A 24,928-nucleotide genomic window follows, 5' to 3' on the forward strand; every position below is an offset into this window, starting at 1 on the left:
TCTAAGACAAGTGAGGGATGCTATGCTGAAATGACCTTAAAACAGTTTGAATTCTGAAAGATAGACTCAATCAAATGAAGGAAAATACATGCAGAAGCACGTGCTGTCCTCTACATCAACAATGGCTGAATACAAAAGGAGCCTACATACGTATTTGTTAAAGGAAAACATCTAGCTTAAAGTACTGAAGATGAATTCTGCATTCAGCGCAGCAAATATGTCCTTAAAGCACAAACAAACCTATCTGCTATTCACACTATTTTGGCTCATTAAGTTTTAAATTATTTCAGCAGGACTTAAAAGAATTTTAACATCATCATAACTATGGTTTGGCTACAAGTGTTTTAGATAAAATTACCAGACATTTTAATTACATACCTCAGAGTAGGGTGGGTTATCTGCTAATATCTTGGTAGAAAACAATCATTTCTGTGACTCTGACCCCAGCATTTCCTCACCTCAAATTCTTCAGCAAGTGTGCTGACTTCCAGAATCTTAGACAGTTCTTTATTTTCCACAGACACCAAAGGATGTCAGTAGAGGTATCTGAAAAAGAAAATCAGTACTATTTTGAGAGAAAAAGGAAAAAAAAAAATCTTTATATGGCTTTCAGACCAAAATGCTTACAATTTGAAAATCAAAAATGTGACCAGACTTGCTCACTCCTATTCCTTTTTAACGAAACTAATTCTCTTAGAGTTGTCTTACTTTTTGATATGAGTAAACAGGAAGTTTTTTTGTTTTTCACTTCCTTTGAGCCTGTGCTCTCTTTATCACCTTCCACTTTCTCTTTATTTAACCATTGCCAAAACAATTTTAAAAAGAGATCAAAAAAAAAATAAAAAATGCCTCTAAAGTCATACGATCTTGAAAATTTGCCTTGATGTCAGTTCAAGTAGACTTCTGCATCAATCTGATATTGCCTGTGTAGCACTAATACTCCATGCCCTTGTGATTTTTGTTATGTGCACACATTTTCTAAAGCTTCTGAGAATAGAATAGAAAAAAAAAAAATCAGCATATCTTTTCAGTTTGTTTGTTAGCCATTCCAAGGTTATTTCAAGGATCCTTTTGTTTTCCTTGTTTTTATGGGAAAAGAGTTGTTTTATCAAACTGTTTATATCAAGGCAATAAAACACAAGGTTATTTGCAAGGAAAAACAGGGTGCAATGATAACAGTGGCAAAGGCCATTGGTAAATAAACAGGGATTAAGCAGAGTTCATGCAAATATTTCCATGGGTGCAAAAACCTAGATTTTGAATACAGCTGGGAAATTTAAGACCTATACATCTTATTGCACTAGCTAGAAAACGCAGGCTCAATATTATATTTTGAAGACAGAAAATGCTATTAAATGCCAGATAGAAAATGCTATTAAAATTATTTTTTTCATTCTGAAATACTTTTTTATCCATGTAGTTGATACAGAATAAAACATTCAATAGCTGAAGTCATTGGGGATGTATGGTGTCTTTCAGAATGAACTACCTTTATTTAATATGTTTAGCTAACAGCATTATCTAATTTAAATACCAAACTATTCTAAATAAAGGTTTGAAAATTTAAACCAATTTCCAAACATTTTTTCACCAGATCAAAAGCAACAACTTAGCTTGTGGAGTTTTTGTTTGTTTGGCTTGGTTTTGGTTTTGTTGTTTGTTTTTGTTTGTTTGTTTGTTTTAAACGATACAAATTGGCCTCCACTAGGATTGCTGTTATCTCTGAAAGCAAAACAGTGGCTACAGGCGAGGATGGGGAAACCTCTGTGCAGATGTTCCAGCCATTAACTGTAATCCTAGCAAGTGTAGTCTGGACTCTCAGAGCCCAACCTGTGCCTGTATCCCTCAAAGGCACATTTTTCCATGTGCTCTACTCAAAAAGCCAGTCTGCACTTCCCCACTTCTCCACTCCAAAGTTTGCTATGTCCTGAGTTACATACCTAGCAGAACAGTCAGTGTAAATATCTGCATCATACAAATGTTAAGCCATGCTCGCTTCCTCAGAAGCAAAAATCAGAGAAGCGGTGGAAGATAAGTCCATATTCCAGCTGCACAAGTGAGGATCCTATTGTGAAACTCAAGGTATGGAGGACTGGGAATTAAGAGACTAATTTGTTTCATTCTTTCTCAGCAAACAAGGAGGTTGCACGATGTTGCATATTCAAGATTTACAACAACGTGTCAGATTGACTTAATTAGAGGATCACAGATTTCTGTCTGCAGAAGCTGAAGAGACACATCTCAGCCCTTGCTGAAGCTTCTGCAAGAGCCTGTCATAAAATGAGACCAAATGGAAACAACAAATGAGAAACTCTCACTACCAAAATCCAGTATTCCAAGCCTTGTGTCTTAAAGGAAAAATGGAGTTCTGGACTCAGCTACAAAGTCAAGGATGTGAGTTGATTTCTATGTGACTTGTGACTTCTATGGAGTGATCCATGTGAAGAATCAGCAATGAGTGGACCAGAAACCAAGGCCATTTCAGAAAGGTAACACCTTTCACCAAAAGCTTTTAATCTTAAAGGTTAAAATAAAATAAAATAAAATAAAATAAAATAAAATAAAATAAAATAAAATAAAATAAAATAAAATAAAATAAAATAAAATAAAATAAAATAAAATAAAATAAAATAAAATAAAATAAAATACAACAAGTAAATACAGCAGCTCTCTGGCTACAAATGAGAACTGTGCCCACATCTAATGGACACACCTGAGCAAAGAAGATGCTTGTATCACCAGACATAGCAAATTTTGCATGAGAGCTTCAAAATAAATAAATATGTAAATAAATATGGAATAGTGTTTCATCTAATTCATATTAAGGACGAAATAATTTTAAAATCTAGCCTCAGTGGTTGTTGTGATAATCCACTATGAAACTAAGATGTCTATGATTTCACAACAGACAAGAAAAAAAGTCAGCAAATACCACTGCTTGATGCTGCACATCAGAGCCATTGCATTGGCTTTTACCGTGCCTTCAGTTTACAAACTGGGGACAGAGCAAAGTGTTATGAACCTAAAATACAGTACTAGACTCTTGAAATCCTAGATTGGAAGGAATAAATACTACACTGATCATCTGACAGATCTTTCTCCATGTCATTAATGCAATGATAATTTTAATTTTATCATTTGTTCCAAAGTATTTATCATAAGGCCAAATAACCTCTATAATCTCTAATCTTAATAATATCTGAAAGGGATTCTATGATACAACTTAAAGGACCTGAAAATATCCTAGATCATCTACAAATAAAGGGAAAAATATGATGTCTTACAAGCTGTTGTTCACTTTTAATGCTTAACGGGTTGAAAATGTTTCAAAGGCAAATCTTTGTTGAAATTTGTACACATTTAACTTTCTTCCTGCAGGATCTGCTCTATATATTTCTGCCGGAGGTGTTGTCCTATTCTCAACATTTATAACAAAATATGCTATATATTGCCATGTTACATATTTAAAATACAAACTTAATCTTCTAAAAATTGATAAATAAAAATCACAGATAAGGTGAAAAGTAGTATGAGATTAAAGTTCAAAAAAGGTATACACAGACAAATGCTAGACACTAGAAAATAACATTTTCTACTCAGCATCTGCATAGCACAAAGGAATGATTAACAACAACAACAAAAAACCTAAATTGAATAGCAGGTAGAAAATGACTTCTAAAAATTACACGGCAGTACAATGCAAATTATAATTAAAGTGTGGTTCTATTGAAATGTTATGCTAGTGTTCTGCTTTTATGTTTTAGTTTCCAAAAAAAAATTCTTTTCTGATGCTTTGCTCTGCAGATTGTCTAGAGCTTTGGATGCCTCCATGGCTCTTCCTAAATGGTACCACTAGCAGTAAAGATCCTTCAAACCCTAAGGCTTTGGTACAAACCCCAGGTGAGTTTGCGCAGTGATAAATGTCAAAGGTTTAGTAGAAAATTGACAGAAAAAAAGGAGCAAATTCTAGGTTTCTCAGGTGTATTAAAATTGCCAGAACATAATTCTGATGCTGTCATATTAGTAAAATATTTCATCAGATTTCTAAAGAGCACGTTGTATAAAATCAATAACAGATAATATGTATTATTCAAGAGAGCATTAAAAAAATAACAAAAGCAAAGTAACTCTCTGCAAGCCCTATGCTTCAATAGGGAATAAGTACTGCTTCTATAGTATCTCTTGGCTAATATTTTTGTAGTTAGTGAGAACGAGTCCATGGTGGCCTTCTATTAAAATATTCATGCTTAATAAAATATCCGTTTATATTGTAAACAGAAATTTAGACAGGAGAAAGGTAAAAACTAATAAAAAACGATACTTATTTACTTACATGCCTCTTAATAGTATTCAAACAAGTGTATGGTAAACATAACTTGGAGGAAAATCAATTTTGCATTAATCTCTAGTTGAAGGCATCTGATATTTGTAGTACAGCTGATAAAACCCAGTAATTTAGGCATATGGTCTTCTTGTCCAGCAGCAAAGCAGCCTGTATTTATCATGGGATAGCATAAGTAACAAAGTCTTGTTTGTTATCCTTACAAGCCTCTCCAAACTGTGGTTCCATCAATACCCCAACAGCAATTTAATTTCATGACTAGATCTAATTCAGCCACTTCAGGCCAGTTTTGCTTGCGCCAAAGTCTAGAAGATTGCAGAAACAGGGAATTGAGCCATCCCATCAGTGAGGTACACCTGAAAATTACTACTCTGGGATGCTGAGGAGAGATTGCTCAGGCTTGACCAGCCCTCTACGTAACACTCTTTGTGGTTCAGCCATGTAGGAGTCTGTCATGCTACCAAAAGAGACTTGGAGCATATCATGAGTGGCTCTGGAGGAGAGGGTGAAGGTCACACAAACCCGCGCAGGTCCCCTTAATCCTGACAGCTAATGGAGAGGCTCCTGTACAAGAGGACTCATGCTAAGAGTCAAAACCGGCCTGCATGGCTGATGTCCAGAAGGAGTTTTAGCCTTCCAACCAGAGGACACTCCACGAGGGAGGTGTGAGGACTGCTGGGTGGAGGTGGGCTCCACCTGACAATTCTGCCAACACCTTACTGTTTGTGCGCCTGTGGGACCAAGTATGGAACTGCCCAAAAGCTAACACAGAAAAATTAAAGTTTATCCACTCCAGTTCCATGATTGAGCAGATGGCTTGAGTAGTGCCAGATCAGGACCCATCCAAGGGTGGGACAGTGGGTGGCACAGGTTAGTGGGTTAGCGGGTTAGTCGATGGCACAGCTGCACCATCTCCATCAGCAGCAACCTTTATTTACACCGGATGAAGTCTTATCTGCTGGTTTCCTGCAGCTTTGTTTCCTGTGGTTGATGGTCACAAACCAGCAAGAAGAGCATGAAGAGCAGCTGATGTTCTCACTTAGAGGTAGAGGTAGCACTGGTAAGGATTTGTTTCAGTGTGAATTATGTATCGGATGCAACAGCTGGCCCCGGCTGCAACTTTTCTTTCAGCCAAGGCACTCGCCTCCATCCAGATGCCAGTTTTCACAGCAATTATTAGGAAAGAGAATATAGATGCAGACCTCCTACGTGCATGGATATGTGAAAACAGAAGCCTAATTTTCACACAGAATGAGGCAAAACTGTTTTTCTGAGAAAATTCATTCTGGATAGGAATTGTAGATGAAAAGTTTTATCAGAACTTTGCTTCCTATACATAAAATAATGGAGAAGTGGCTTTCTGGGGAGTCCTCCAAAAGAAATGGGAGTTTTTTCATGGTGTTTTGTTCATTTCGTGTCCTCAGGTGAAAGCAGAGTGCCTGGATATCCAAGATGGCAAATGCTTTAGATTTGCTCAAAAGTGACTTGCTGGCTGAGGAAAGATGAGTTATGTGGTATGATTAGCTTCATTAAAAAGAATAAAAGTTTAATGTATTAAGTTCAACAAGTTGTACAAAGTGGTAAATAGACAAGGTGGATTTCCCAAGAATAAACACTGATCAAAGCAACACTACTGCCTCCTCTGACAAGCTACATGGCTTGAAAGAAGAAGTCAGTGTGACACAGAGTCACTTCAGGAAGCCTTTTGATACTATTCTCTATAATATTCTTCAAAAATGAATTAAGAAAAATACAACAAATGGAATCACTATGACATACACATATGGCTAAAACAATAATTGTAAAGGGTTTTTGAAGTTTCACATGTGGCTCTCCAGCACTCTATCCAGTCCAGACAAGACCTATTCAATATTTTCACAAACAGTCTGTGTAACAAAATGGCTGGGACAGAATAAAAAAGTCAGATATATTTGACAAACTGAGTAGCCGTGATCAAAACTATTGAAATTTACCAAATGGAAAAAGAGTACATAATAAGGAGATAGCAAATGTACATGTATAGCTGCATTTGGGTAGTAACTGGCTATAATAGGGATCTAGGTTGAAAAATAAATTTAAATGCTGCTGCAATGGAAACAAACCAACCACATTGAGAGAGGAGCAAGACAGGAAGTACTCATATGACTTTGGTTTGAGGTGATGAGGGTGATGTTACAGACATGATGCACTGCTATTTCAGGCTCCAAACTTTACCAGCAATGTTGAGAAACAGGGAGAAGTACAGAGGAAAAACAAACAAACAAGGAGAAAAACAACTGACAAAGGGGCACAGAACACCTGAATTTTTCATGTGGAGAAGGTAGATATAACTTTTATTGTATATGAAGGAGCTTTTTTCCCTTTACAGCAATCATTTCTTTTGTACAGCCCCATGGAAGAAGAGAACAAAAATTATATATACATACATACATATATATATATATATATAAAAAAATACCTAATTTGGAGATAAATCTTTATTAGGAAAGTCATAAAATATGGAGACAGGGTTTGGTATATTGTGCAATTGGCTTTATTTATGTTTTTTGAAGAGTAAGTTAGAAGCACGCCTCTCAAAACTGGCCTAAGTCACTGCTGTCTGACTTCCTGACCTGCCGCACCACAAACAAAAATCTTTATAAGGTTAAGAGCTACCAGACTGGTACAGCCGGAAAAGTTGACCTGTGAGGCCGTGTGAAGAAAATGACAGTGGCTCTTCAACAACCCACAGCCAACAACACGAATTGTCATCAGCCTTAGCACCTGAAGGTGTCGCACCCCTACACAGTGCTCCTTCCCACAGCATCTGAGGCAGCCTCGCTGTGAGGCTGGCCCGGGAGCCAAATGATCTGTGTAGGCTCAAGGGTCAAAGGTCTGGGTGCAAAGGTGCCTCCGTGGACTTGGGAATACCTTGAAGTTCATTCCAAGTCATCAGTCCCTCGTGAACTCTGGCTCTTACACTGCAGCTGTGAGCTTGGGACACTGTGCGGGCTTGTAGCTTCAAGACTGATGAGGAAAGACAGAAAAGGAGGGGAAAAACTATGTTTACTAAGCCAGAACTGAGACTAGAGGGAGGCAAAAGGAAGGTGTAGGGAGCTGGGGGGCAGCCTCTTCTCACAGGGAAGAAGTGATAGGACCGGAGGGAATGGCCCCAAGTTGTGTCGGGGGAGGTTCAGGGTGGGAATGAGGAGACATTTCTGCTCAGAAGGAGCAGTCAGGCATCGGGACGGGTTGCCCAGGGAGGTGGTGGCGGCACTGTCCCTGGGGGTGTTCAAGGAGAGGCTGGACGTGGTGCTTGGGGACATGGTTTGTGGGTGACAGTGGTGGTAGGGGATGGTTGGACCAGGTGATCTTGGGGGGCTTTTCCAACCATGATGATTCTGTGAGATAAAGCAACCCTGTGCGAGGCTGATTAAGTGTTTGCGTTTAGGAGCTCCCCCAGCTCAGAGCAGCCTTACACCGGGCTATTTTTATTTTACATCATTCCATTTTTATTGTTTAAATAACCAAACAGCGAGGCGCTTCCACCCCGCTCCCTCCCTGAGGGGCGACACCGCGGAACCGCCTCAGGGCCAGCCCCAACGGCCTCCGAGAGGGGGGGTCTTCCATCAGAAGGGGGCGGGGCGATGGCAGAGGGGGCGTGGCCACACGGATAAGGGGCGTGGTTTCAGTAGAGGGGGCGTGGTTAAATGTGAAGTGGGCGTGGTTAACCATGTAGTGGGCGTGGTTTCCGTGAAGTGGGCGTGGTTACAGACAAAGTGGGCGTGGTTAATCGCAAAAGTGGGCGTGTCCCCGCGGCTCGCCCCGCCCCTCCCCGCCCCAGCGGCGGGGCGGAGCCGGGCGGCGCCTCCCGCAGCCCTTCCGGGTCGGCGCGGGGGGGCGGGGCGCTGCGTGACGCTGCCGGAGGCTGCGGGCCGCGGGCCGCCTGTCATTGTTCTCGCGCTGCCCGGCGCCGCGGGGCCGTTGCGGCCGTTGCCTTTCCAACCGCTCCCAGGCGGCGGTTGAGGGAGGGAGGAAGGGAGAGAGGGAGGGAGGCGAGGCGAGGCGAGGTGAGGGAGGGGCGGGCGGGCGGGGGGGGCAGCGAGCGAGAAGAGGGCGAGGCGGCAGCTGGGCGGCCATGGCCTACGCGTACCTCTTCAAGTACATCATCATCGGGGACACGGGTGAGTGCGTGCGGCGGGGGGGATGCGGGAGGGACCGGGAGGGGACCGGGAGGGGACGGGGGGGGGGAAGGCAGCGGCGCTGAGGGCCGGGCCCCGCGGCCGTTTCCGCAGTGCTGGCGGCGTCGACGTGGTGGCGGCTGCGCGCCAGGGAGGCGGCTCCTCGGCCTCCGCCCCCGCTCGGCCCCGCGCTGCTGCCGCTCCTCCTCCTCCTCCTGCTCGCCCCCTTGCTCGCCCCGGGACCCGCAGCCCAACCGGGAGGGGGTTTGGGGGGTAACGGAGGGGTTGGGGGGTGTGGGGGGGGAGCAGGGCAGGGCGGGCTGCGGCAGCGCGACATGGCGGCGGGGCGGGGGGAGGCGCCGGCACTGCGGGGCCCGCAGCCGGCAGCGCCCCGCCTCGGCCTCCCCGCCGCTGCCGGCCCGAGGAGGAGGAGGCGGCCCCGCTTCGGGGGGGGAGGTGTTAAAACGGGGTGGTTGAAAGCCTCGGGTGCTCCCCGGTTTAATTAAGCGTCGTTCGGCGTTTCTGCCGGAGGAGCCTGCGGTCTCTCCCCCTCCCTCACCCGTTTGCTCACCCCTTGTATGCCTCCCCCCCCCCCACCCCCACCCCCGTTTGCACCACATAGCGATGCTCGCAGCCACCAAGCGCCTGGCACGCTGGCAGAAATCCCCGCTGGAAGCCCCTCTGCTAAAATATTCAGTGTCCACCCCCCCAGCACGCTGGGGTTGCAGGTAACGTGCTGTGGTTCGCAGCCTTGTCAGGGCCAGGTGACTGCCCCAGTGACCTGCGTTGCTCAGGGGTGCTGCATCCTTCGCGTTGTTTTCCTCCTAGCTGGACGAATGCCTTCCTCAGGAGGGTTGATGACAGCCGTCGTTTCACGTGCTGCTGTTCCAGGGGTAGCTCCGTAATTGCACTTCATACCTGTGAACCAAATCATGCTGGGGTGTAATTATACGCTGCAGCTGCATTGCACATGAGGTCATTAAATACAGTGAGTGCAGCTACTGTTGTGTTTTTAAATTTTTTTTAAACCTACGTTTAAACTCTGAGAGCTTTTTTAGGCTGCTGCAGTAGAAGCTGTAGTACAAATAACTATTAAGAGGTATCACAGTCTTAATGACCCCCTTGGAAACATTAGGCTTTAGATAACAACTGAAAATCCTGTTTGTTTGTTTGTGTTGTTTTTTTTTTCCTGAGTTTTTAGGCGGGTGGCAGCTCACCAAACCGCAGGACAGGGGATTCTACCTGAGCAGTCAGAAGTGCGTCTGCCCAGGGTGATGCAAAATGGTAGTGCAGAACTCAGAGCGATGGTGCTCTGGAACACGTGGCCGGTTCTGGTGCATCTCCAAAAACTCTGATTGTTAAAGAGGTAGAGAGGGCAGCAAACGATCGCTTTGGTACATTGATCGTGTACTGATTAAATTTTTACAATGAAACATCCTCAGTGTAATGGTCCGTGGTGCACTTCCAGCATTTCAGTTGCTCGAAATGTGAAATGCAGAAGGGATGTGTGTCACTGCTGAAGTTGATTCAGCTGCTTAAGAGCCAAATAGGGGAATAGTAAGGTAGAGAAGGGAAGCACAGAGGGAAAACAGTTCACAAATTTGCTATTTTAGTTTATTTATTTATAGTTCCCGTAGTTTTTGCTCAGTGTTGCTGCAAGAAGCTAATTAAAACCAGTGCGATGATCGTTCTTGAAGCAAACTAAACCTGCCAACAGTGGAAAGTTGATTTTGCTTTCATTTTAATTTCCTGTAAGCCCTTAAGTATTCTAACACAGCTAGCACCGAAGAGCCAGCTTACGTTGTGCACCGCTGTTTGCTGCCAGAAAGCCTGTGCTGGTTTCGGTGTTACTGCTGCTCCTCAGCCTCAGAGCGTTGAACTCACAACACCAGTGGTGGAAATCAAGAATGGATGGGGGCTGTCCCCATCTGCTCCGGTGGTGTTTTGCCACACCATTGCAACCAGTAAGGATGTGCCAGTGGCCTTGCATGCCATGTAGTTTTTGTAGCAATGAAGACATCTCTATCTCTGGAGCTTGATTGAGAGCCTTTGGAAGTGGATCAACTGCTTGGTGACTCAGCACTTAGTTGTAAACAAACTGGAGGAGAAAAGTAAGGCGGCAGCAACCGAGGGCAGATGTTAGCATTTAGCTCCTCTTCTTTCCCAGCACTACAAAGCAAAGTGGGTTATGCAAGCCAAAAACAAAACAAGAAAACTTGCAGTTATACAAGGCACCTGCACGTGTCTTCTCTGTACTGTGATTCCGAATGCTTCCACCTGCTTAAACACGGGAACTCAGTATGGTCTCAGTTTCTTAAAAGGACAGCCCCAGAAACTGACTGTGCAACGTTGCCTCTTGCCCAGGAGATCTTGTCCCCACGCCTACATCATTGCTCATCAACATTCAGTGGCTTTTTCTTTTGCTGGTACTTCAGGCACTGTGGCTTTACCAACATGGGACTGATCCTATTGTGGTTGTTATATTTTTATATATATATCTGTAAGAGATGTAAATATTTTTCCCCTGTAGTTGGAGAAGTTTCCTTTGGTTATGGAAGAGACCTGAAATACTGTGACTGTCTTTCAGGTCCTCAAACAACCCGGTTATCAATCTGTATGGTTTTTGCATTGTGTCAGTGGGACAGCAGCTCTTGGTATCTTTAAGAGAAATATCCAAGTACTAAGGAACACTGACTGCTGTTAATCCAGAACAGTCTTCTGGTCTGGATATTTCCAAAACATTATGAGTTTGCAAATGCATTCAGGAGCACACATGGGGTGTTCTGCTGAGGGGTTTTCTCATGAGACCTTTGCCTGGGTGGCTGATAACATCATTTTCAGTTTGGGTGCCTGTAGGAGTCGTGCAGCAAAGAGCTGATGAGCACGCCATCTACGCTTGGCCACCGATTGAAGTCGAGGTGGACTTTGATCTGAGCCAGGGCAAACAGAGCACACGAATATTGCCAAGTTTTGCAGTTAGTGGCTGGAAGTTTTAGTTTTCTTACAAGTTTTTCTATACGGTGGTGAAATCTCCTTTACATTTCTATTACTGGTGATGGGAATAAATACCATATGGGAATAAACTCATACATAAGACCTCTCTAATGCTAGGGATGGATTTTCTTCCCCAGAGTATTTAATATACGTTAAATAGGGTTTTCCATTAGTAGAGTATGTTTAGTTCTTCCCATCAGAGACTCTTACAAAACTTCAGCATGCCTGAAAGACCAGTTTCGCAATGGTTAGGCTTCTTGTCACCATCATAACTTGCCAGTTGTACTCCATCTACATGTCTGCGTGTGATCAGTGTTACTGCATCTCCCACGAACGGGTCTGTCTTCCTCTCTTCTTCGATGTGTTAGTTCAGCAATCCTCAGAGTTTCTTGGGTAATGAGCTTTTACTTGCCTTCTGATTACAGCAAATAGCTGCTGCCTATAAACCAAGGATATCTCCAAGTGCTTTCCAGGGGAAGATGAGAGAAAGTAGGATTGCTGGATGACCTCACTCTCCTGACAGCTTACTTTGCTCAAGAAAGTCAGCTGTTTAACTTGCCTAGGATATTCTCAAATGAAGTAATAGAATTGGCCTTGGTTTCTGTCCTCCTTGTGAAATGTTTCCAGTGCCACTGCACTTTGTCCTGGGACAGCTGTTACTAGCTGGCAACGTGCATGGCAAGAGCCTGTTGCCCTTCTTTTCTACAAGAGTATAATAATAGTTGTTAACTAAACAAGTTTTCATCCCGCTGGAGCTGGAATTAATGATTCATGATAGTTTTGAGAACTTTTTTTTTACAGGATCATGACCTGTGCTACTTACCTCTTGCCTTGAGAAGCCATGGATGATGCTTTGATCCCTAAAAGTGCAGGTATTAGGTGCTGTATCTTAGTTTCACTGTAGTTTGCTGTGATCATCCAGAGCACTAATAGATTTTCTACAGCCTTGTGTAGTTTAATTTTGTTTGGAAAGAAATTTTATTTGTTTTTAAAGCCTGTAGAGTTAGCAGTTGGGTACTGTTACACTAAATGCAGAGTGGTAAAGCTGCAAGCTCCTTCCAGTTAGCAAATCTTCTGAGTTTCTCACAGAAATGAGAAGTTGCATTATTGCCTTAAGATGCATTGTTGTCAATCATTTACAGCAGTGTTTGTTTATTTAAGCATTGAAGCTGAATCATCTTCAAAAGAGTTAAAAAGCCATTTTTAAAATATTGCTGTTCCCAAAGGCAAGTAGCCAGTTTGAACACTTTCAAAGGTTATTTTACTTTCTTGTCCCTGCTCATATTGATATGTGAAATCCCTTTGCTCTCTAAATAGCAGTTTGGAGCTTTGTAGTCTCTCCTTCCTATTGATTTTAATAATTTTTTGTTTGTTTGATGTCAGGGTTGTGTCTGACGGACACAACTCAATATGCAGCTCAACTTTGCAGAGTTGCGCAGAAACGAGGTGTTTGGAAAGGAAGGAGAGGAGAAAGGAGCTGTGGCCTGTGCTACGACAGGGGCTCACCAAACATCTGGAAGCTATCTAGGACAGTGCAGGCCACCATAAAGAGCTAGAAGTAGCTCATAAGCCAGGTTAGAGATCTGTATCTTGTGACTGTTTTACTATTTAATTATCTGCTTTAAATCTGATTGAGTTTTAAAGTCTGTTATTTGAGACTTGCCTGTTGTTTGAGACAGTCTTTAGCCTATTTGAAGGTCTGTTTTTGTTTTCTTAAGGGAGGTAAGAGAAGCCAGAAGCTTGTTTCATCTCAGCTGCTATTGGGGCCTTGGTTACATGGGCATCTGAACCAATAGAGGCGATTATGGGTGAGAGGAGGAGGTCTGGCTCTCCTTATCTTGTAGGTAATTTTCATACTCTACCATGAGCTGATTCAACTCACTCATGCAGTAGAAAAGTCCCTGCTTTTAGGATTAACACTCCACTGGGTGGATGAATCAGCTGGGTTGGCACAAGGAAGTGCCTACTGAAGTCTGGAGTACTCTCAAGGGAGAAAAATGGCTCTAGGAGGCTGGGTGAGATGCCAAAGGGGGAGTAGGACTTCATCTCTGTGCATGGTGAGCTCATTTGTCACCCTCTCTTGTGAAGCAACAAGGGAAAAATAGTTGTGTGAGGTGCCTGAGCTAATCCAGTGTTCAGCTGCTGCCAAAGTGGGCGGACCTGGTTGCCACTCCTTGTCCTGCCTACGGGCTGCTGCTGCTTCCGAGCTGTCAGCATCGGTACTTCTCCAGTCCTTCAGAGAGACAAATCGTCTTTGTGAGCTGAACCAAAACCACCCAAACGAAGCAAGTAGCAGGTACGATCAGAGAAGTGTAAGAGCCATCCTGAGCGAAGAGGTGGAACTGCGTGGGAAGGAGTGAGCCTGCCCGTCAGAGGCAGCTGGCGGTTTCACTGAAGAGGTTTGCCTTCACAGTTCAGTTTTAGTACCCAAGCTGGGATGAGTGCTGCTGCACTTCTTTTCCTCTGCCACCTTTCTTGGCATACAGCAGTGCTTACGTGAACGACTAAGGAAGTGACCTTAGCCCTTCCCTTCCCTGCTTTTTTTTGGCATTGTTAGTTTTGAGACAGATTAGCTTTCCAAGGCACTCAGCCAAACACCAGTGCTGCAGAACTGGATCACAGCACTTGGTTAGCTTGGTTTCAGTTGTTGAGAATCAGTCCCTTCTGGCTGTAAAATGAGTAAATGAGTTTAGTGGTAAGAAAAGCCTGGAAATGTCCCTTGTGTGACAGCAGCGCACCTCTGACTGCAGCTGAAAGATGATCAAGGAAAAAGAAAAGTTTATTCCCTCTCTTTTCCATGTGTTACTCAAAACAGAGGGGATCACAGGAGCTGGAAGGGGAGAAAGAACCACGTCTGCTTCCTTGGCAAAAGCCATTTAACTGGCTTAGTTGCATCATCACCTGTGCTGTGGTTCTGGGGCTGCTTTTTGAGTTGCCACAAGCTCAGGATGCTTCTTCGAGAAGCAACCCTTCTCTTTGCTGTTTATTTTCTAGCCCTAGACTCATGCACATACTAGTATTTTGGGTGGCTGTGGCTTTCTGCTGGATCAGCTTCTTGATACAGCTCACTGCATAACCTTCTGATTGAGGAGGGAGAGGTTAGCCCTGCCACTTGGCTGCTCTGGCTGCTCTACCCAGGCTGATGGTTTCAAATGATGGAGAGAGGTAAACAGTACTGCAGCACACCTTAGGACCTAGATGGTGGCGTAGAACAAGTGCTGGAGTGACCCTGGAACAGGTACCCACAAAGAAGCGTGCTGCGCCCTTCTGAGCACATAATCTATTGGTTTCATTTGCTCCTAAGCAAAAGCTTTTGTTCGTTGTGTGTGTTGGTGAAGCGTATCCAAGATCTGCTTGTTTCTTGTTTTAAGATGCTATGGTTTGTTTTTTTTCCTCCTGGGGAAGGTTTGTCTGAACCAACTGCTGGAATAAAATGGAGAATGAGTTTAAAGGGACAGATTCAGTTATTTATTGTGTTCTACAAGTATCCTGAGACATGCTCAACTTCTCTTCCTAGGGTGTCTGCTTCATTCCAGGCCTAAGACTCACAATGCTGAGTGAGTGAGGTACCTGGTAAACAGCTCAAGGGTCAACCAGTGTAGTTAGTGTAAAGCATTTGTACGCAGTTTAATTAGCTGCCACACAACTGTGAATTGATCTTTGCAGCATCTTAATGTCACACAAGACAAGTAAACTGCTCAGGAGCTCCTGTACTGTTCCTGTTGCTGGCTGGCTGTGATAGCACAGCCTGCTCGAGCTCCAGGAGTGTGCGGGTCACAAGCTATTCTCATCAGAAACGCCCTGTAACAAATGAGCAGTGTGTTAAGACTGAAATGAATACAAATGTTACTATTAAATGTAGGCAATAAAATATTTATGAACGTTATCTAAAAATGGATTAAAGCATAAATTTAAGAGGCGCTGCAGCTCTATTTGCAACTCTTTGAAACTTTTTCAGCCATCAAGAGCACGACACTCACTGACTGCCAGGGATTTTTTTTGCTGGAAGGTTCAGAAATACCAGGAATGGCACTGAACAGAAGCTGGTGCATTTCTTTGGTTTCTGTTGTGTGAACCCATGGGTCTGCTCCTAAAAGCTGTGCTGTGAGAAACTACAGGTGCAGGCATCGTGGCCACGTTGTGCCAGCTTGAGGCAGTGCGTGTGTCAAAGAGCTGTGCTTGTCTGTCATCCGGGCTGGGCTGTCCCTGGTTCATCTGAACCAAGGAGCTGGTTGCCAGCCTTACAAGAAGCAGAAATAGCAGATTGCCACATGAGAGCTGGGGCTGGGAAACCTAATCAAGTGTCATTTCGATTGAATTTTGAAATCTTTCCTGATGTTCATAAGATTTTTTTCATAGGTAATATTTAATAGTGTTGAGGTTCGGTTTTATCCACTGATGCTGAAATGGTTTTTTCAGGTTAATGGCAAAAGCTGCTCTGCATTCCGTTTCTGCATTGATTTATAGGTGGTTGTTTTTTTGTAAGTGGGGTGGTGATTAAGTTCTGTGGCAGCTGTAATTCAGTGGTGGTGGCGTAGAAGTTATCTCGGTATGTAAACAGCGCTGTGTGAGCACAATAACTGCTGTTATTGGAAGGTTCCTTGGAGATTTGTGTTCTCTGCCCTTCCAGGCCTGCTATTCTGCTTGGCTTTCTCCCTGTTATTTTCTTACCTCCAACGCTCTTTCCTATTCTTCCACTTTCATGTCCACTGATTTTGGGGGGAGGCTGGATGCAGCATAACCTACATGTATACAGGTTTTCCAGCCGCTTTTGTTGTAACAGCTTGCTCTCATAAGCCAGAGAGCTCCAGAAAAGTCTGATAAGGCCAATGCTGTAAACTTTGCCTTGGGCTGTAGTTCCGTGCCACTCTAAGCTGTTGATCTGCTGTCTGCTGCATTTCTCTTCCCTTATTTGACCCAACTCCCATGCTTGTCTGCCCTGCATTATGCCCGTTCTGTTTTGTCACTTTGTCCCTCTCCTGGTCAGGTGATGCTGTAGGGACTAGAGGAGGGGCAGCACCACTGGCTTGGGCTGATGGAATTGCTGCCTCGCTTGGGTTATTAATGTCAGGGTGAGATCTGACAGCCGTGAGAGACTTACATTTGATTGCATTGAGACTGGCCACTGTTCTTCACTTTCAAGTGCTGCCCACCTGTCAGGTTGGTCTCAGGAGTGTGTAGGCTTTGTTTCCTTCTGAAACCATACTGCAAAAAACTTTGGGAATGTTGAAGTTAGTAGAGGCAAGATCAATGTCACCGTATGCATACCTTGTGTCTTACAGTATGGGTCTTCTTTTTCTTGTCCCTTTTTTTTTTTTTTTTGCTGTTTTATTACTAGATACATCGCTCCTGATCAACTGTTGCTGACCTTTAATATGTGGCTGCAACAGCCTTATCTTGCTGTGCAGATAAAGCACTGCAGGAATGTGGATGCTACAGTATTGTATGGTTTGTGATATAGTTTGGAGTTTAAACGTATGTAAGACAAGTGTATGCCTGCTGTGCTGTAAAAGGCTAAAAATAGGAAATTGGATTGAGCAGGCCTGGAAGACGTTCTTTGTTCTTGGAAAAACTTGTCTGAGTCTGAAATCAGGATGTCTAAGGGGTCAGTGTGTGTGTGTTACCTGTCTGGTCGTACGTGAACCAAGTTGGTGCCAATTCTCCCTGAACTATTTGTTGGCCTATTGGGCACCAGTGGGCAGCAGCACATAGTGGTCATAAGCAGTTAAGCAATGTCTGATGTTACCTCTCCTGATAAATTAGTGAGTGAGATGTTATGGAGGATCTGATTAGCTTAGCAGAAAGTTGAAACCTCTGAATTGTTGAAACCTTTGAATTGGACATAGAGTTGTGAGGAGTAGGGAGCTATGCAGTTACAGTGGTGAGGTGATGTGGAATGACGCTTCAAATGTCTGTTAGGACACTTTATCCACATAACTTTAAAGGCAGAACTACTTTGAACAATTTTTTTTTTTTTTTTTTGTAAATGTTTAAATAAAACTGCTTCAGCTTTAATACTTCTGGAACTTTTAAAGCTGTTGTATTGTGGAAGTTGCATATACTTGGGTGAGTGAAATTTGCTGTTTCAGCTTCTAGTAATGAATTTTAAACAATATATGACATTGACTGAAATTAATCTATATCAGTTCTTGACAGATTTTTTAATGCACTTGCCTAAAACTTTTTCCTTTCTTTTTTTTTAGGTGTTGGGAAATCATGTTTATTGTTACAGTTCACAGACAAGCGGTTTCAGCCAGTCCATGATCTCACTATTGGTAGGTCTCTTTGGTCCCCCACAATGATAATGTGCTGTTCTAAAACATATTTAAGGTTGATTTGTTTTGCCTTTTTTTTTTTTTTAATGGTGTTAAGCAGCTAGGGTATCTCAGCATGCTTTTATGAGTTTATGCTGAGTTAATGTTGGATTTTCTGCATTAATGCAGTAGCAAATCTTTAGATGATTAGTATTTGTTTGCAAAGAAAGCCAAACAGAGGCCTGCTTCTTACTAGGAAAATAATAGAGAATCTGAAACAGTTTTTAAAAATTCATAACTATCTCAATCGTCTCTTCAGAAAAGCCCAGAAAAACTGTGTATGGAAACAGAATTGGTCAAGCCTGAAATGCAGTGAAGGTGATGCGAACAGCAGGCTTTTCACTAGGGACCAGACTGTTAGCCTAGCCACAGAACCTTGAACACAAGTAGTAGATAAAGCCAAAGGAAAGTTAATCTTAAAGATGAATAAACACATCTGCTATTTGGAAAGAATAACTTCTGGATAGAGAAGGATTGATGTGCATTCCTTCTGCTGTTTGGAAGGGAAAAGTATTGTTTTTTTGTTTTTTGTTTTTTTTCACAATTTCTCAATTGAATCAGGACTGTTTGTGTTAGGTAAGATTTGATATTCATTCCACGGGAAATGGAGAAATGCTGTCCGAATGCATTGCCTCTGATCTGACTACAGTAAATTATATGAACTTTTATATTTCCACATAAAATATGAGGAATGGTGTGGGACTGTGGGCAAGCTTAGCCTTCAGATCAGTTTCAGTGTTAAGCATAACAGACTCTAGCCTCCAGTAAGTTTGCAGAACCTTTGAACTTCTTGATGTTATTTCAAGGAACCTATTAAATTGTCCCTCTAATCATGCTGAGCCTTGCACAAAATGTATCCCTAGTCTCTGCTTAGCTTGTGTGCTGGAATAGGTAGGCTTCCTGTGTTCAGGAGTACTAAAATAGACACTTCAGATGTAAATATTCTTCATGTAACAGAACATATCAGGTTGTCTGGTTATGGCTTCCTTTTCTCACTTGGCAATTGTCCCACACCTTGTGTGTGGCTATCTGATACAATTCAAATTATAAGTTTAACATTGGTTTTCAAGTATTTCTGAGGTCTTGACAGCGGGTAGGCTGGCTGGATAAAGAGCCTGAATTCTTATAAGGAGGTATGACTTATTATCATCTCTTCTTCTTTAGGCCTGCCAAATATATGACACCTTATATATCACTTATGCCTTTGGCAGTCTGTCACATATTCCTGCTCCTCAGCAACTTGATATGCTGTGGGAAACAGCTTCACCTCAGCAGGAGGGTTGTAGCGTGAGTTCTTTGGCTGGCATCTAGCTAGCTAAAATCTGGGAGCAGATACTGAAGGTAGTGGGATGAGGAGGTGAACCTAGATAGCAGTGCAGCGAGTGGTGTAGGAACAAAGCAGGGAAGTTGCTGGGAAGGGAGAAGAAAAGGTCTTGCCTGGGAGCTTCCTTTCGCTTTACTGATAGGGCACGTGTGTGTTTTGGCTAGAATACTTCTCTCACTTACCCCAACGGTTTTAGGAGGACAGAGATAAAGAAAGAACATTATTTCAAAGTGATAGGAATGCCCATGAAGGGTGAGGTAGGATGGGTTAAGGTTAACTAATGTGCTTCCAGCTGATGATGTTAAAACTTCTGAGAACCTGTAGATTAAAAAAAAAAAAAAAAGTGTTACATAGACTAACTTTTATTGATACAGTAGAATGATTTTAACACGTGGGAGTGCAGTTTCAATTCTCTTTTTTCTGAGTTGCTTGCTGGCAGCAGGAATGGAAACTTAAATTTGACACAGAAAAGATACTTCAAGTGTGCAAAATTCAACCTAAAAGTTTAGTATAGCTAGCCTAAAATTTTATTTGTTAACTTCAAGGAGAGAACTTACATTTAATGAAAGCAAAAATAAAAAGCATCTATTCTATGTTTCCTGTCTTTTAGCCCCATTCAGAATTGTGTGTAATTAATAGGAGGCTTTAACTTAAGAACTTCCAACACAACAGCTATCTCTGTATAGTTGTGGAATGGAAGTAGCTGTTGTTAAAAGTGTTGGAGGAGAGAGAAGATGCTTGGTGCAGCAAACAGACAAACAAAACAAAGCTAAACTGTGATATTTGTGGACAGATAGAGGTCGCAAGAACACCTGTAAGCTTCTGCTTTCTGTGACCATTGTGCTCAGGACATACCCTTAACTGCAAAGCTCAACAGCTTCTGTTCCTTCTTAAAGAGAACAAATGTTCTTTTAATTTTTCTGTGAGGTTGTATGTAGAAATTAAATATTTAGGAAGATTGTTGGATTTAAATCAGCAGCTCTGTATCTGCGTTTTGGGACTGAATAATACCTGTGATGGTGGCACTTGTGGAAGGGCCTTGGGCTGTCTCAGGTGTTGCAGTCAACACCAGAGCACTGCCATCCCCTTTCTCCCTCCGTTCTATGCCTGCCCTTCCCTGCCTTTATTTTGCACATAATTTGGATGCTAAAGGGAGCAGTGTTCTTTGGCCCACAGCTTTTACTTGACTGCAGTATCCTGGGGGGGGAGCTATTTGAGGTTTCTCCCTGCCTCTCTCTTCCCCACTTCCAGAAGTCATTACTTCTGCAGAAAGCAACACTGCCCTCACAATCTCCTCAACAAGCTTTTGAAGAGATGCATGGAATACTTCAAAATCAGGGCTAACTAATTTGAAGAATTCGGTCTAGGCAGTTACTGGTTTTAAACAAAACTTAAGCTACCAGATCTTTTTTTGCTGAAATAATGGATATGTGAAGCGTAGCTTAATGGAATCTATGTTAAGCCTTATAAATATGTCCACTACCTCTAGGCCTTTGCCAGATTTTAACTACTGTAGTAATAGCCTGGAAATTATGCTTAATTTACTGTTATTGCTCATAAAATCGCTTTATAAAACAGATAAAAAAAAAAAAAGGCTGATTTTTCCACTGAAGAAATTCATTTTTTTTGTTAGGAAGTTCTTTCAGTTATTAAATTTGATCTTTAGCGAGATTATTGGAAGCACTTATTTTTTTCATAAGGGCAGATGAATTCTAATTAATACAGTCATAGAATTTATCTTGTAGGTGACATTTGTATGATCACTTAATATGCTACTGATAAAGAATTGTAGGTTTAATTTCTTCTAAACGGCCTTCAGCAAACTAACACTGGTGGAGTGTTAAAAATGATGGTGCCTCTGTTCAATTTCCTATTAGTATCCAAGCAAAGGTTTTTTTTCCTCTAAGCTAGAACTGCTAAATCGTTTGGAAAGCTCTGTAGGAAATACCTCCTTTGCACTTTTTCTAATTAGCTTGTTTGTAAAGCAGTTGAAAAGTTACGATCTTCTTTCTAGAAAACTTTTTAGCTCTTTAAAGCAGCTAGAAAATTAAAAGCAAATGGTAAAAGACTGTCGACTACCATGAAAGCAAGAACATGAGTTTAAGCTAGTTCAGTATTGTGCTTGTAGGAAACATTCTTCTTTCTGATACATGCTGATAACGTATCCTTTTGTAAAATCTATTTAGGTGTAGAATTTGGGGCTCGAATGATAACTATCGATGGAAAACAGATAAAGCTTCAGATATGGGATACGGTAAGTAATAAAACAAATTGTTTAAGCAACATGGCTCCACTAACTTTCTCTTCTGATGTTTTGGTTAAGCTCTCCGTGATCTGCACCCATGTGAGAATATGTATTTTTATTTTGTCTTGCAGCTTTCTTTAGTTTCACTGAAGATCAAAAACTTGCTTAAAATTTTCCTTTTTTGATGCAATATACTCATCTAGCAGTGCAAATTTATGTTGCTTACATGGTAACTCAACTTCCTGAAGTAATTCTCTGTCAGATTTATGATTGGAATTAATGCTACTTTACTTTGGAGGAAAAAAAAAAAAAGTTGTTACATTATTAAGAACTTAGATTTTTCTGTGTAGCCTATCTCTGTGTTCATGCAAGGCCTGGTTAATATAACTTCCTGTTGGGGAACTGTGGTATGTCTACTAGTTTTAGTCAAGAGCTCTCTTGAGGAGGTGTTTGTGTTTTTGGTGTAGGATCTCTTTTCATAAAAGACTTGAAGAACTCAAGTTCATTCAGATCATGAGTATAGTCAATACTTGGACAATTAAAGGATTGGGAAAGGAATAAAGTTTCAGAAAGCCTACCAAAAAAGCCCAAAGAGTTTTACTTTTTGAGGGGTGCAGATTTAAGAATGCAAAGTCAGGTGATTTCTTCTTGTAGGTTGCTCTTACCACAGAGCAGTCAGCCTGTGTCTGTGCTTGTTGTGGTGCAGCACCTCTACAGTGCCCGTGCCAATAGCTTTGTCTTCCTAATATGCTTGACTATTTCATAAGGCACAGTCCTGTTTCCTTTCCTTTTCCTAAAGCATTTTAGGATACTTTTAGAAACCAACAGATAGAGAAACAGCTGTAGCCTCATGCTTGTGCTCTTTGTGGTGTAGCAAGTCAATGAAGGGAGATACATTTGTACATACATGTATGTATAAAAATGTAAACAAATGCAGTATTTCAGCTAACTTCATAGTCTAATGTGCCTTATTTATTTAACAAGTTCATAATTTGAAATGGCATCTAACGTCTGTGCCTCCTTGGAAGTTGTCCAAGGTATAAATGAGCATGGTCAGATTGTGCTTGCTTCAGGCTTTCTCTAAGCCCAGGCATTTTTACTAATACAGTTGCAGATTGCTAGCTACCAAGGTAGCTGATAATTTATAAGTTCAAAAGACAAGCAAATCTCAAAAAAAAAAACAAACAGAAGTTTCAGGAGCAGAATTTTATTATGTTGCACAACCATGTGAGGGCAAATCTGTATTGATCCTTGTTTCCTAAAATTGACAGATTCTCTGCAGAAAAAGTTACTAATTTGACTGCCAATGCAGCTGCTGTATTTCCCTGTCTTTCAGACTGTTTTTGTTAATGTGCTATTATCTGTTCCCTGAATGTGAGTGAACTTCAGATGTTTATGAGTAGACTGTGTTTTCCTTTGTGCTCTGATTCAGTAGCTCTTCACAGTTTGGCTCCTTGTGTGCATGCAAAGAGTCCAGTAGCTAAAACTTCAATGGAGTTGGTCTTTATTATAAATTATAAATTATTTTGGGCCTGGATTTTATCTGGCTAGATTCTTAACTAATATCATACATACATTAAAAATACTCATTGAAAGCTTTCATATGCTCTTAGTAGATTATGCACTTGTTGTTAATAATTTATAAGTTGTAAGCAGAGTGACTTAAAATTTTAACTACAGCCAATATGCTAACTGTATGCAATCTGATTTCAAAAACACAGGGTAAATATATTCTAATCCAGTCTTGGATTGTAAGAACAGAATTGAGCCAGTGAAATTTAGATATGCGTAGGTGCAAAGGAGTTGATGAAATAGTAAGATCATGAAATACACCTTATTATATTTCTTAACATATTTTATATACAAGTACTGAGGTGCATGATGACCAAGGTTGCTGTGTCTATGTTGTTTATCCAGGTTGAGCATTTACTGGATTTTTTTGTTAGCAAAAGCTACCAGCTGTTGCTGGTGCTATCTCCATATTTATTAAGATAAGACAATTTGTTTGATAAAATTCATTTTACACATACAGCCTGGCAAACGCTTGAAGCATTTATGTTTCTAGTTGGTACTTCTTGAGACGCAGCAACAGCAGCACATCTCTGATTTAGTCCTAATCTTATATACCTTCTTTTAAACCACTGCTGAATGGGAAGCACCTTGAGCAGAGGCATAAGAAATCGAGAGTTAGATTCAGTTTGTTTCCAGTGGTTAACAATGAATATGGACTTGCTTTCATTAGAAAATCAAACATTTAAATTTTGATATTTTTTTGCCAGAGGTGTCGGTGCCAGGGTGATTGGTTTTTTGTCCTCAGCAAATCCAGCACAAGATAAGGGGTTTATCTCAGTCATGGGAGTGCATGGAAGCTGCAGCATACTTCACTGAAGGTTAACTTAGAGAGGGACAGCTGAAGTTAATGCTGTTGTGTGTCAGTGACGTGTTCTTGTGTTCTTTTCATGCCATAACTCCAGAATATTTGACTCTTTCATTAGCATCTTAGTTTGAATCAGGAGTCGGGCTACAGAAAGCAAGCAGCTCTGCTTACTGCGCTCTGGATTTCACGTGGGAGTACACAAACTGAATTCCTTTTGGATGAGGCCAAACTGTAAGATATGCTCCAGGAATGCATGCGTGCCCATTAACAATTGTAGTCCAGTGTTTGTTCCTGTGGGCTGATAGTCTAGTAAAACTAGTCTGAAGTAAAATAAAAAATAATGAAAAAAAAAAACTTCCATGAAAGATAATCAGCATGGACATTGTGTACTTAGCGATAGCTGTTGTGGTACCTCAGTACTACTCCTGTTCATATGTCTGCACCAGCAGAAGAGTGCATCCCCTTATTGTCTCCAGGCTGTAGGCTGCTCTTGGACAGGCTCTCCCTACTGCCAGGTCCTGCAAGCTTGCTGCTCTGTGTGCTGTGCTTAGGTCTGCGACTCCTTGGATTTCACTTCGCTTCCGGATGCTTTTAGGTCAGGCCAAAGGTAGTGCAGGTATTGGACCAAATGATTCATTTGTCTTGTCTGTTGTAGCCTCTGGATTATGTTTGCTGTGATTTTTATCTTAGTAATGATTTTCTTTGCTTGTGTAGACAGAGAAATACTTTTTTTCAGAAGTGGTTAATTGATAATTTCCTAGTAAAAGTAGCTTAGCTTCTCTTTTGTCTGATATTTGAGCTGCTGTCAGTTGCCATCATGCCCTCCTAGGGAACTAGAAGTCTTCTGTAGAAGCTGGTAAGGATCAAAATAACCATTCTGGGAGCTATTAAGCTTTCTGGGTTTAAAGAAGCTGTGTAGATAAAGGTTGTTTGTCTTGTGGCAGTATAACACTGAGAAATATAAAAAAAAAAAATAAAAAATCACTTCTCCCCAAAAGAAACTTCTTTGTTGAAGAGTACTGGGCTTGTTACCAGGCTGAGTCAGTATCCTTCATTTAGTTGTTGAGGGGGCTGTTCTGTCTTGTATTTATTGTTACTAAAAAGTCATTGTTGACAAGCAAAAATAAACAGCAGTTGAAAGAGGGAATTGAAGTTCTCTGAGATGCTGCAGG

At 41.8% G+C, this 24,928-nt stretch overlaps 1 protein-coding gene across 1 annotated transcript in view; it reads left to right on the top strand.

Moving 5' to 3' along the window:
• The first annotated feature begins 8,217 nt into the window (after window positions 1-8,217).
• RAB2A (RAB2A, member RAS oncogene family) overlaps window positions 8,218-24,928 on the top strand; it is a 43,032-nt gene continuing 26,321 nt past the window's right edge. Inside the window, exons 1-3 of the mRNA XM_068671942.1 lie at window positions 8,218-8,505; window positions 17,700-17,771; window positions 21,321-21,388. Of these exons, the coding sequence (XP_068528043.1) occupies window positions 8,460-8,505; window positions 17,700-17,771; window positions 21,321-21,388 (186 nt within the window). The 5' untranslated portion in view covers window positions 8,218-8,459. The remainder of the gene's footprint in view (window positions 8,506-17,699; window positions 17,772-21,320; window positions 21,389-24,928) is intronic.

The sequence above is a fragment of the Anas acuta genome, chromosome 2 (genome assembly GCF_963932015.1).
Source record: "Anas acuta chromosome 2, bAnaAcu1.1, whole genome shotgun sequence".
NCBI classification, from domain to species: domain Eukaryota; kingdom Metazoa; phylum Chordata; class Aves; order Anseriformes; family Anatidae; genus Anas; species Anas acuta.